The 12667-nt window shown below is 41.9% G+C and overlaps 3 protein-coding genes across 5 annotated transcripts in view; 1 reads left to right on the forward strand and 2 right to left on the reverse strand.

Moving 5' to 3' along the window:
* The window catches only part of itga6a (integrin, alpha 6a), a 25598-nt gene extending 22562 nt beyond the window's left edge, over positions 1 to 3036 (reverse strand). Inside the window, exon 1 of the mRNA XM_086123500.1 lies at positions 2906 to 3036. The gene's annotated coding sequence lies outside the window, so the exon portion shown is untranslated. The remainder of the gene's footprint in view (positions 1 to 2905) is intronic.
* dlx2a (distal-less homeobox 2a) lies at positions 1163 to 3896 on the forward strand. Its single transcript, XM_086123503.1, has 3 exons — positions 1163 to 1599; positions 2474 to 2658; positions 2740 to 3896. Exons 1-3 carry the CDS (start codon positions 1275 to 1277, stop codon positions 3094 to 3096), a joined length of 867 nt encoding a protein of 288 aa, XP_085979629.1. The 5' UTR covers positions 1163 to 1274; the 3' UTR covers positions 3097 to 3896.
* Positions 3897 to 8328: 4432 nt separating this feature from the next.
* On the reverse strand, positions 8329 to 12425 carry dlx1a (distal-less homeobox 1a). Of its 3 annotated transcripts, none has more exons than XM_086124489.1 (4): positions 12113 to 12425; positions 10681 to 10845; positions 10361 to 10560; positions 8329 to 9417 (listed from the first exon to the last, which is right to left on the reverse strand). In XM_086124489.1, the coding sequence occupies exons 1-4, from the start codon at positions 12213 to 12215 to the stop codon at positions 9160 to 9162; spliced, it is 726 nt and encodes a 241-aa protein (XP_085980615.1). In that variant the 5' UTR covers positions 12216 to 12425; the 3' UTR covers positions 8329 to 9159. The 3 variants fall into 3 exon arrangements, with proteins under 3 accessions (XP_085980615.1, XP_085980614.1, XP_085980613.1); XM_086124488.1 differs by having other exon boundaries at positions 10681 to 11260; XM_086124487.1 differs by lacking the exon at positions 12113 to 12425 and having other exon boundaries at positions 10681 to 12091.
* Between the last annotated feature and the right edge of the window lie 242 nt (positions 12426 to 12667).

A 12667-nucleotide genomic window follows, 5' to 3' on the forward strand; every position in this document is an offset into this window, starting at 1 on the left:
ATGTTACTAAATTCTATTTTTATCTCATTGTCGTGAGACGATTGAACTCGGTTTTGCAGTCCAGTAAAAAAAATAAAAATACATCCAAATATCCCTCAAAGAAAGACTTTACCTGCTGTGCCGCCAAGGAGTAGGAACAAATTAAAATAACAAAACACGTTAAAATATAAAACATTTGCGCGTGTTTAAAAATATCACTTCTTCTCACTTTATTTTTTTACGACGGCGTACCACAAGACGAGATTTAAAAGCGTCATGACGAGATGATTTAAAAATCGTCGTGACGAGTTTCAAGCCATCATGGCGAGAATTCAAGTCATTATGACAAATCATTACGAGTCATTACGACGAGATTTAAAGTCGTCATGACAAGATAGTGTCTTTTTTCCCTCGGTCTTCCTTTTTCATGTTGCAACCGGGAAAATAAGATCACAAATACGTGTAATGCCTTCTTCTACCACACGAGAGAACCACTGCATTGGTTCTACTGCCTTTAACCGTGATGAAGTAGAGCCACAGTACATAGAATTTAACCTCATATTGCATTCCATATCAGATCTTTATGGTGTTTGTGTTTAGGTTTTTTTGGGCGGGGGGGGCGGGGGTTACACCAAAATAAAATTAACCAAAAACCTACCAAATAAAATGGCATTTATGTCATTGACATTTATGATATTGATGGGCACTTCCCCTGTGGATTCGCACTGTTACCGTTATCGCTGTTATCTTGGGCCTGATGAGCTTTGCTGAAACTACGGCGGAATATCCACTTCTAGTTAGGAACCGAAGCTAAAAGTAAGGAAGACAAAAAAAAAAGGTTGAACACAGGAGCTGCCTTTGAATGGCAGAGGATCCACAGGGAGATGAGAGGATTCAGAAGTGACAGAAATAGAATTGCAATCGTAAGCGGGGGAAAATGCAATTCGATTATTTTTTTTAAGATCGTCCAGCACTTTGGTGTAAATACTTTGCAAACCATGGAAATAGAAGCAGGGTGGTGCTAAGTGTTTGACACAATTCTGACTGTTGAGAAACAAAAAAAAAAAGGAGGGCGGAAGCATGAGAAGCAGTCAGTGTTGTTCCTCTTTCGTCATTGGTTAGCCCGACTTGCACCCTCCTTCTCATAAGCGCGCTGCTTCCAGAGACGGTGGCAGATAATCACAGGCCACCGTGGAAGGGACACTCTCTTTCCCACACTGGGATGCTTTTTCCTCCACGCGACAAAGAGCCCAACCACATTCCGGACACGTTTTCAGCTTTGCGCAGATTTCGAGATGACCGGCGTTTTTGAGAACCTCAGCACTGATATGCACTCCAACCAGATGACCTCCACTAACTACCATAGCTTGCACAAGTCGCAGGAGTCCCCCACCTTGCCGGTGTCCACGGCCACGGACAGCAGCTATTACAACAGCCCCCAGCACGGACACTCGTGCGGCGGATCGCCCTTTGCGCAGCTCGGTTCCTTCCAGTACCACGGAAGCGGACCCGGCGCGGGACCGTACAACCCCAAGTCTTACGATATGGCGGCCTTCAACTCGTCTTACGGCACGTATGGCAGTTTTGGACCCAACTCCTCACCCACTCCCGCCGAGACCGGTATGCAATGGAAATTCTGTGCTCAATCTATCGGTAGAATTTAAATCCATTCATGCTCAGTAGGAATTTATAAGACGGTGTTGCGATACACTCCTCGCTAATGAATGTTATCGTACGGTATACTACAACTTGCATACACAAATGTGATACTTATTGCTTTACACACATTGTTAAAGTTCGGTATTAAATTAGAATGTGTACGCGCCTAAATAAATATTTTTTTAACTGTGATATCGCCTTTAACACAATATACAGTCGGAAATGGCAAATATTCAAATCCATAACTGATACAGTCCACACTTTAGTTTGAATGTATAAACATTAATAACACGTATTATAACAGCATTTATGTCATATTCACCGTTTTTTCCAAAATCGAATTCGCACGCATTCAATGGTCGCATTTTTGTATCCTCCTTGCACGCTCCTTTATAAATTTATCGCATCCATAAGTGACTGAAACGCTGCCAACTTCACCACTGTGGAACTAATACGTCACATTTGATCTTATCCGCACGCCCATATAAATAGAAATAACGGTGCACGTTATTTCTATTTATATGGGCGTGCTAATAAGATCAAATGTGACGTATTAGTTCCACAGTGGTGAAGTTGGCAGCGTTTCAGTCAGCTTTTGAACACATTCATATTCAGTAAACGACTCTAAATTGCACGCGCACACCCATAGAACTGAATTAACCGAAAATAAACACACATCCATGTTCAGTGTCAAATTCTTGCGCGCGCACTATACGATATCAAGGAAACAAACAAACAATCCAAAAAAAAGTGATACATCCCCCATCACAAATCTAAATTACGCACCCACTGCCAGAACCGTCCTCAAAGTATACATTCCAATGTCCTCCCGCAGAAAAAGAAGAGAGCGAGCCAGAAATCAGGATGGTGAATGGAAAACCAAAGAAGGTCAGAAAACCTCGAACCATTTATTCCAGCTTCCAACTGGCCGCGCTCCAGAGGCGCTTCCAAAAAACGCAGTACTTGGCGCTGCCCGAGCGCGCCGAGTTGGCTGCCTCCCTGGGCCTCACGCAGACACAGGTGGGTGACTGCCAAAAAGAACAACAACAAAAAAAAAACACCACGGAATAGAGCGGCAATAACGTGTCATCTCCTCCATAGGTGAAAATCTGGTTCCAGAACCGGCGCTCCAAGTTCAAGAAGCTGTGGAAAAACGGCGAAATCGCCCCCGAGCACCACGTCCCCACCAGCGAGTCGCCCCCGTGCACGTCCCCGCCTAACGCGTGGGATTTTCCACAGACTCAAGGCATGAGTAGTTCCACGTTACCTCCGAACTGCAGCAGCCCCCCCAACAGCAGCAGCAACGGCAGCAGCGCGCCCTCATCTTCCTCCTCCTCTTCGTCGTCCACTTCTTTTTTGGCCAACTACTCGTGGTACTCCAACACGAACTCGATGAGCCACTTGCAGCCACCTATGCTCCACCACAACCCGGCCCTCACTGCCGGGACGATTTTCTGAACAAAGAAAAAGCAATTTTTATTTTTCAAAGGGGACCGTGGTGATGAAAAACATACGTGTAGGCTACATTCATTTTTTTGAACTGGGTCCTACTTTTACGCGCGGAAGCATCGCAAAACTGTGGACGTTTGCCTGCTGTTCGTACACACAGACCTATAATTTGACAATTATTTTTCTATTTATTTATTCAGTTTATGTCCAGGAATGAATGAATGAACCACTATTATGCTGGATTTTTTTTTTTTGCCAGCTATTTGTTTTTCATTTGTCCAAATGCAAACCTTGCCCGTCAGTGATGTAGCACATGTCAACTGTATTGTGCCTTTTTCTACTTGACCTCATCATTATCTTGTGTAATATACAGCTCTGGGGGTGGGGTGGGGGGAAGTAAAACACCCAAAAAACACACAAACATTTTTTGGACCAGTTAACATTTTCTACAAATAAAGGCTCTGAATGTTAGGAAGTTGGAAGCTGCATTGTATAAAATAAAATCAAATTGCTCATTTCACTCACACATGTGCAGGAAAATTTGAAAAACTGAAAATCTTGCAGTGGTCACATATCCCCCCCCGACCCCCCACCACAGCTGTACTGTATACTGAAAATAAATTTTAGCTCATGACATTTATTTTTTTAAAGGCGATTGGTGCAAAAATCATTTTACCACCGCAAGCTACTGATTGCGTCTGATTGACTTGTATCACACTCAATTGTGTTTTGTGTTATTTATTTTTGTTATTTGTTTTTATATTACAGTGCTCCATATGGTTATTTAAATAAAACACGTTTACTGTGAAGGCTTACCTCCTCTCTATCCACATGTACAATACTGCAGGGACATTAACAATGTCATGAATCACATCCTCATAATAGTAATATTCATAACAGTAGGCTTTGCGTGCGCACACGCACACACATACGCATGCACATACACGCACACACACGCACACACGTCTCGTATAAGAGAAGTAATGGCGGAAAATTTTAAACCCTAAATTGATTGATGCATGTCGTCGATAGACCATTGGCAGCATGTTAATGACAAAAATAACTAACAATTTATGTGTTTGGTAAAATAATAAATTGCGAGCAACCTTGTGGATTGTTTTGACTGAGAATTGACACCGACATAAAGAAAAAACTAAATGTATAGTGGCAGTAGGTTACAAATGTGAAACGCTTCACCTGCATGTTGGCCTTTTGTTTATACACTTGCTCAAACACACCTGTTATATTCGATTTAAATGATGAATGGTGGTATATACAAAATGGGATCCTTCATTTTGAACCACAAGAAAAACTGTTACAGATTTATTTTTTTTTTGCAGTATGGTACCAGGACAAATACATTACATCTTGGATACAGGCCTCTGTTTAGGCAAATACAGTAAATATCATCCCCACTCTTTTTTTTTGACTTTTTTTGTGGGGTGTGGGGGGTTAACATTTGGACGCATGTCATTTCATGGGAACGCTATGATAAATTGTTTTGAGTAGGCTGCCTGTGGGATACCCAGCAGTCATTTACATCCATTTCTAGTTATGTAATATGTCTTTTTGCTGTTGTGGGTGTAGTTGACATAGAACTGCATTTCAATTGGATTACTTTGGTTAATACTTTTATGGTCCAAATGCATAACACAACTGTTCAATTAAAAAAAAGAGCATATACTCAGGCTACACAGAGGGTGAAAACATTCAAAACAGTTGTGAGTATGAGGAGGGGAAAGTACAGAAATATTACCACATTAATGCACACTGGCCTAAATTACCGGTAAATGGAACAGCAATGATGCTTATTCTCAGTCAAAGAGGTATTCATGAAACAATGTTAGCCAATGTCACCATAAAGTGCCTTTGAGATATCTCCATTTCACACACACCCCCCACCCGCGATTTTTTTAAACGATTTTTTTCGTTCAATTTCATATTCATTGGTGGCAGTGTAGACAATTGGTGAGAGAAATACAGTATATATCGGTCAAACGCCCGCATTTTATAAATAAATTAACTCCAATCAGATAATGAACATGCAAACAGCAAAAGATGTGAGCTATACCTTACTGACAGGGTTGCATTTTGTGGCTAATGTTAGCATTTGATGAGGATTTGATGGACGTCACTTTGCAGTATAGCTAGCTAGCTAGCTAGCTAACTAGCTCTGATAGAAGATAGATAGCTTAGCTAGTTAGCTAACTAGCTAGCTAGATAGATAGAGTAGACATGTGAAGCTTGACAGTCTCGAACTACACTCATGATGAAAATGTGAAACATAAGTGTAAATATTGGTTCGTAACTACTGTACATTCCAGTCTCCTTTCAAAAATGACAAACTCTGATATAGTCATGTCACTGGAAACTTCAGAGTTGTTTCTGAAAGGACAAACTACCCCAATACTATCAGGGTGGACAGCAGTTTCACTAAATATGATTCTGAAAAATAGAATATGATCGGAATAACTTGTTTTGTCAAATCACTTGTGGACAATAAAAATATGTTTAACGACGATTTTGCATTATTTAACCACTTACTACACACACCGCAGGCACGCAGTAACGTTGTTACTAATATGGACCCAATAATGAACAAATTAATTCCACTCGAACAGTAAAAAAAAAAACAAAAACGGGAGAATCATAATTTTTAACGCAGCTCCTACCGAATTTCGTGGCCACGCAGCGAGTGTGTCATCTCTTTTTGATTGTGCAACTTGTAAATGCCACACTCCCGCTTCCTCATTTGTCCTCTGCGCTCTACTGTAATTCCACTCTTTGTGAAAACCTGCAATTACTCCCATAATTCGGCACCATTTCAGACCTCCTAATACGGGGTGTCATTTTTACCCAAGACAGTCTCAAGCATCAACATTGTCCAACTTACATGTACACAATAAATGGCAATATCAACGCATAGTTTTCAGCCCAACGAGTAACTTGACTCAAGCATAATTAAATCCAAATTAGACTGAATTGCCTGATAACTGCTGCTTTAAATTTGCAGCGGAAAAATTACTCATAATTTCCCACCCACCCCAGCCCCAAAGATTACCAAGACCTCGAGTGCACAATGTCATCAGCGTAATGAGGAGTAAACATTTATGCTAATAATGTGCATTTTTCTCCCCATCTGCTATAAAGAGGGGGAATAAAGCAGCGGGTTTTCTAGTCATATTCGGAGCTCTGGAGCAGAACATGCAGCGAGGGCCGATTTTTCTTTTTTCTTCATTTAATTAAAACATTTTTTGGGGGTGAGTGATGTTAGGATTTAAACGCTTTTCTGGAGCCGTTTGATGCTTGTATATCACTCAAAGCTGAAAGGTGGGTCATCTCATACATTTTCATGTCATGCATTATGAAATGGTGATGCATTTTCAAGCTGTTTCTGCATGTCTATCCTGTGCGCCTTGTGCCATTTTGAAGCTTCTCGTTGCATTGACAATTTGCTGCTGCAGCCTCCACCTGCAAGCAATTTGCGCAAGCTCACACACTGCAACGTTCAAGGCAGACAAGCCAAGACCCTGCATATATAGCAGCTCACCTATTTCGCCATACCCCTACCCCCCTTCCTCTATTTTGCACCAGCGCATTTCTTTCACAGCTCTGTCTCCTTTGTCAGCGCCAAAAAAGATCCTGCGAGAGACAGAAGAGAAAAAGGCAAGTGAGAAAGAGAGAGCGAGAGAGAGAGAGAGAGAGAAGGAGGGAGAGAAACAAAAATTGTTCATAATTACCCCAGAGATGGGAAACTGCATTAGAATAAATAAGGGCGAAATGACTGTAATTATGCCGGGTTTGATGGGCTCGCCTCGTGTAATCAAGGAGAGAGAATGCAAGCGAAATAACGTTGACCCTCTTGGATGAGCAGCTGCGCCTTTCTCGGGTGCAGAAGTACAACCAAATTGACGTTTCGCACAGCACAACAATACGCGGGCTTGCTTCACGGAGAGAGAAAAACACACGGACGTCGACGCAAATTTGAAAAATATACTGTATATTTTTTAAAAATAGGAGAAGGAAGAGCAAGGCGTGATGTTATAAGAAGAAGAAACGAAGACTGGTACTAATAGGCGTCATCATATTGGCCATGCGGTTTTATTTCAATACATGTCATCGAATTATGCCTCATTGCCCTTTTTTTCTTAGTGTGTTTCATTTATTGTGGACGTTTCGAGTTAATGTAAAGGGAGGCGACATGCATCCAGCACAAACACAATTGGAGTGTTGATCATTTTTGTGTCAATTTGATGAACGTCCTAAAAAGTATACTAGGACAGATAATTTGATGTAAAAAAAGATACAATAATAATGCAGAATTATCGTATGTAGTTGTAGTGTTGAAGTACAAACGATGAAATGACTCATTCTAATGGATCGCTCGCTGTCGATAAATCTATCCGGAATAACAAAAAATAATGATTAGGTAAGAATCATTTTAAGTTATTTGTCGTGGTTGTCATGGATTCATGTAAGTAAGGCATTCGGATTAATTTTATCTATGACATAAGGTGTTGGAGGTGTTTTTCTCACATAGAAGCTGATATCTTTTGGGTTGTAAATCATTTATCATCCAATTTTAAATTAAAATGGGCCGTGGAGGGTGGGTGTGTTTTTGTGTTTCAATATATATGGCAATAGATGGAAATGACTTGTGAATATATATCATGATTATAATAATAATAATAATAGATTTTATTTATAAGCGCCTTTCAAGACACCCAAGGACATTATGAAGGATTCTGCTTGTTACTAACTGCTAGCCTGCTTCGTGTGTGGCTCGACAAATATTGAACGACAAATAAAGATGACAAGAATGATAATTTCATTCATGGACCCCACAAATCTCAGCTTGGGGGGGGGGGGGGGGTCCTTCCTTGTGGCCTTTGGTCGTCGTCTCTTATTCAATCAAGCTCGCATCATTTGCCCTTATTTTTTGTTGTCGCTGTTGTTGTTGTTGCTCGATTTACTTGAAGAAAAAACTGAAAAGAAAACCGATTGCGATATTAATCCAGAATTCACGTGGAAAATCCCCAAAACAATCCCCTCACCCCCCCCCCCCGTCAGTTTGTTGACAACAACATCTGCAGCAGCAACAACAGCGACACAAAATGGCTGCGAGCCAAAAATCATCATAAATCATCTTTTCGGGCCTTTTTTTTGTGTATGTGTGCAGAAAGTGTTGTCATGTGCACGAGGCTTCCCATGAATCAGTGCAACACACACATGCACTCAAAGTTTTTCACATAAGTTAAATCTTTTTACTGCTTTGTGAAAATGTGCACATATGTACATAGAGGCAATAAATTAAAGAGATCGATACAAAACTAGATTTTTTTTCCCAAGGGGACTAAAACACATGTAGACAAATACAGCAAGCCTAAAAACCTTTCACAGCCAGTAGAGCACAAAACATTTTTTAACCGTATCTACAAAATGCCGTGACAAATAAAATGCTTGTCAGGTGAATATTTCTTTCTTCACATAATTTGTGAGCGTAGAAAAAAAAAAAGCTTTTGCTCGCGTTAGTGCAGCGTCAACAACGCATGGTTGTCTGAAATTTAAACATACAAATGAACGTAAGACTGGCCTCAATATAGACGTCAAATAATCCCAATAATTTAACTTAAATAATAAACACATAAGCGACTATTTGAGTTTGTACAATATGTTTTGAATGGGAACGGGTGGATCAAATATTATCGATATCATTTGGTTCAAGAAAGACTCATGATTGGCCTTGTCGTGAATGAAAAGTGATGTAGTCATCAGCAACAAGTAAACAATGACATCCTTCAAATAGTTTTTGTTTAAATTACAAAGAGCAGCCAGAAAATGGAGGGGGAGGCAGTGGGGGAGAAGAAGCGCTTGTGAAAGATTTCAACTCATGCGGGGACGTCAGCCCCTCTTTCAAGTTTCTCAGCGTCATCTTCTTCTGGTTCCGGAATGAAGCGCTCGCTGTGGAGGAGGATGAGGGGCGATTGGGGGGGGGGGGGGGGGGCAAACGCCCACGCTCTCGCTCTCCTGGTCCAAGCGCGGTGACGTGCGTAAAAGGTGCCCGAAATGAGTTCACATGAGCTGGGAGGACTGTTGCATAGACTCCTGGTGCGTGCCGGCGTACCACGACGTGTAGGCCGGGATGTAGGACCCCGTGGCGGCGCCCACTGACGTCTTCACCCCGGTCGGAGTGCTCCAGGCGGGCGCCCCCGTGGGAGAACCGCTGGAGAGTCCGCGGCCCGTGGCCAGCGCGTTCGTGTCAATCGTGCCACCGCCTTGCTTCATCAGTTTCTTAAATTTGGATCTCTTATTCTGGAACCAGATTTTCACCTTCGCGAGGAAAAGAGAGAAGGAGCGTGAGAAAATGGGCGTGTGGCCACTTTTACGTATACGGAGAACGTCACATACACGCTCGTGCAAAAAGTAAACAAAGTGAGATGGGGGGGGGGGGGGGGGAATTAAAACAAATGTTTTCAGAGGATTGCTTTGGTTTAAAATTGACTAGAAATATACAGAGTGGATGGAAGGTTCATCTGAGATAATAAACGATAACAATTGTCATTTCTGGAAATGTCAATGCACGCACGGTGAATTAAAAAAAATAATGTGCAATAATATGGAATGAAGTGAATATTTTGGTGAAAAATGTACTATGTTAGTGAAACATATGGAATGACGTCGAATGATGCTGTTGGATATGAAATGATAATGAATTATATGGAATGATATGCAATAATATGGAATTATATTGGTGAGAATGTGCAACATGTTGGTGGAAAATTATGTTATTGAAAGATGTGGAATGAACAATGAGTGGAATAATATGGAATTGTACTGGTGAAATTTTTATTATTTTAATAAATTTGTGGCAAATGTGGATATTTTTTTTTGTATGTGGGTATTGTGCAATATTGAATGTCATTCCCAAGCAGAACTAAATGAGCAATGAGAAAGATGAGCGTCCGCATGGTAGTGTTGACCGTGTCATTGTGAATGAACGGGGATTTATTTATTTTTTTTGGGGGGGGGGGTTAAAAGGTGGAAATACGGGAAAACTGAATTGTTGAAATAAGAAAAGAATACAAGCCTGAATGGCGTGATTTTGGGGAATAGGTTGAAGTGAAGAAGAATGGTGAAAACCGTTCGAGAAATATGGAAGGAAAAGCATGTCAAAAAAAGTGAGGAGAGTAAAATATAAATGTTGTGCAATAGCAACATAAGAATACACAAAAAGAAAAAAAAAATATATCATCACACTATAGAGTGGACTTGCCTGTGTCTGTGTGAGCCCCAGAGAGGCTGCAAGCTCGGCTCTCTCCGGTAAGGCCAAATATTGCGTTTGCTGGAATCTCCGATTTAGAGCTTGAAGTTGTAAACTGGAGTAGATGGTCCTGGGTTTGCGGATCTTTTTCCCTTTGCCGTTGAAGCGCACCTCTCCTCCCTCCACCACCGCGTTCTTGGCCGTTTCTGGTGCTGGAACGAAAAAAAAATGAATGCACGTGGGTGGGAAAGTGGACTATATAATTAGCATTAATTGCAAACCGTGTTACGTAATAGACGAAGCCAGAGAGATTTTTTTTTCGACGCGCTTACCTGCGTCCTCTAATCGTGTCTGAGGCAGAGCCGAGCTGTTCTGGTACGTTTGGACCGAGCTGAGGTACGGGCTGTTGGAGTGGCTTCCCACCGAATTGATGTAAGGGTAGGCCAGGGTTCGGGGGAAGTTCGGGGCCGGGGTGTAGCTGTCGTGCTGTCCGTGGCCTGCGGAATGTAAACAGTGCACGGGGTAGTGTCCGTGGGACATGGAGGACGGAGACATTTGCTGACTGGCGGGCCCGAACTCCATGAAAACGCTTTTTCCTGAGGCGGGACTGTTCAGACTTTCTGGGATCGCGGTCATTGTCATCTCTTCCGGCGGCTCCCGTCCTCCTCCTGGTTTTGTTGTTTGAGTCCAGACCGGGAGGGCTCCCAATTTAAGTCGAACCACTTTTTTCCACTTCCATTCATAAGAAAATGCAGTTTGTTCCTGTGAAAAGTCCTAGGTATGATGCTGCGGACCGAGATAAACTCCCCCAAAGATTTGAATCTGGCCCTCATGAATATTCATCCAAGGGGGCCGCTGATTGGTCCGCTGGATCCGAGAGGCGAGCCCATTGGCGGGTTGCCTCCGAGCAACCTGAGCAAGTAAGACGGAGCACACAAGCTTAGGGCTTCCAATCGCCATTATCAGGACAATTAGCACATTCACATTAGGATTATTGTTATTTGGGTATAAATGTGATTTAAATCAGATCATCCGATGACGTGTTATTAAAGCTCAACCCACTTTGGTCACGATAACCCAAAATTACACCATTGTGAGGCGCAAATGACAATAAAAATGATACATGAACATAATTTGATGGTTTTCTGTCTTGCTAAAGGACGCTCGTTTTGTCAAAACGACTTCTCAAATATGAATATCATAGAAATACCCGATGTGCTTTCGTAATAAACATTTAAAAAATGTACCAATCATAATAAAAAGAAAATAATCAACGTCCAAGCTTGTTAAAGCTACTGACCGCTTTGATGAATGTCATTGTAATTAACGATCCCAATGTGTCGTATTAGCATAACACAGAGTTCAATTTTCATAAGTAGGCCGGTAATTAGTCGTGCAGTTAGCACTTGCACATGCTCGGGGTCTCACTTACACTTGCACAAGCGTAAAGGTGAAACAGTCTGAGCTTAATATATTTATGCATTTACACATGAGGATCCACTTGTATTATTTTTATACAACCTGACATGCATTTGTGTGTTTTTAATCCGGCTGCTTTGTTACGCTATCGTCTGCATTTATTTATTTATTTGTGGGGGAAGGGTTGCGGCCAGCCTTCCACAACATGAGCGATTATTCCTGAAAATCGGATTCAATTACATTTGACGACTGGCTAAAACGCAAACGCAGGATTACCCATGTAACTAAAATAAAATAAAATAAATCAACAGAGGGTAGCCTACTAAAAGTGAAGCAAGAACTTACTGAGGAGCTCAGAAGAAGCTGGAGGTGAAACCACACATGCTGTCTGCGTTTGTTTGCATGCGAAGAGGCGGGGAAAAAAAAGTATCCGGGATGAGCTTTTCATTCCGGGCTTGTGGCGCAGGCTGCACGGAGCTGATGCACCCGCAGCCCGGTGCCTCCATCCCCACCTGAATAACTCATCAAATCCATTTAAATTCCCTCGCTGTCATTAGCAGCCCAGTTACATCATTGCATTGAAATAAAGCACCGGCAAGTTGCAAACGCCAGTGCGAACCTGATGTGCACAGATGCCAGTGTGCTGCCTGAACTTGAAGATTCTCTGAAATATAACCAAAATTGGTCCCCTTGCTGCCCACCCCCTCTCCCTAAAATAGGCCAATTTGAAGTGATTTCTCTGGGATTATTACTTTGGGGGGGGGGGGGGGGGAATGCTTCAAGACTTGCTCCGTCAACAATGATAATGACAGTACAACCGATAATTGTCATCTTCCAGAACAGAGGACAGATTTTTATGGGCACTTGGTGGGTGCGACTGATAACTGTCATTATTTTTCC

Source organism: Hippocampus guttulatus, chromosome 11 (assembly GCF_054856545.1).
Source record: "Hippocampus guttulatus isolate MCC_2025c chromosome 11, RoL_Hgut_1.0, whole genome shotgun sequence".
Classification (NCBI taxonomy): domain Eukaryota; kingdom Metazoa; phylum Chordata; class Actinopteri; order Syngnathiformes; family Syngnathidae; genus Hippocampus; species Hippocampus guttulatus.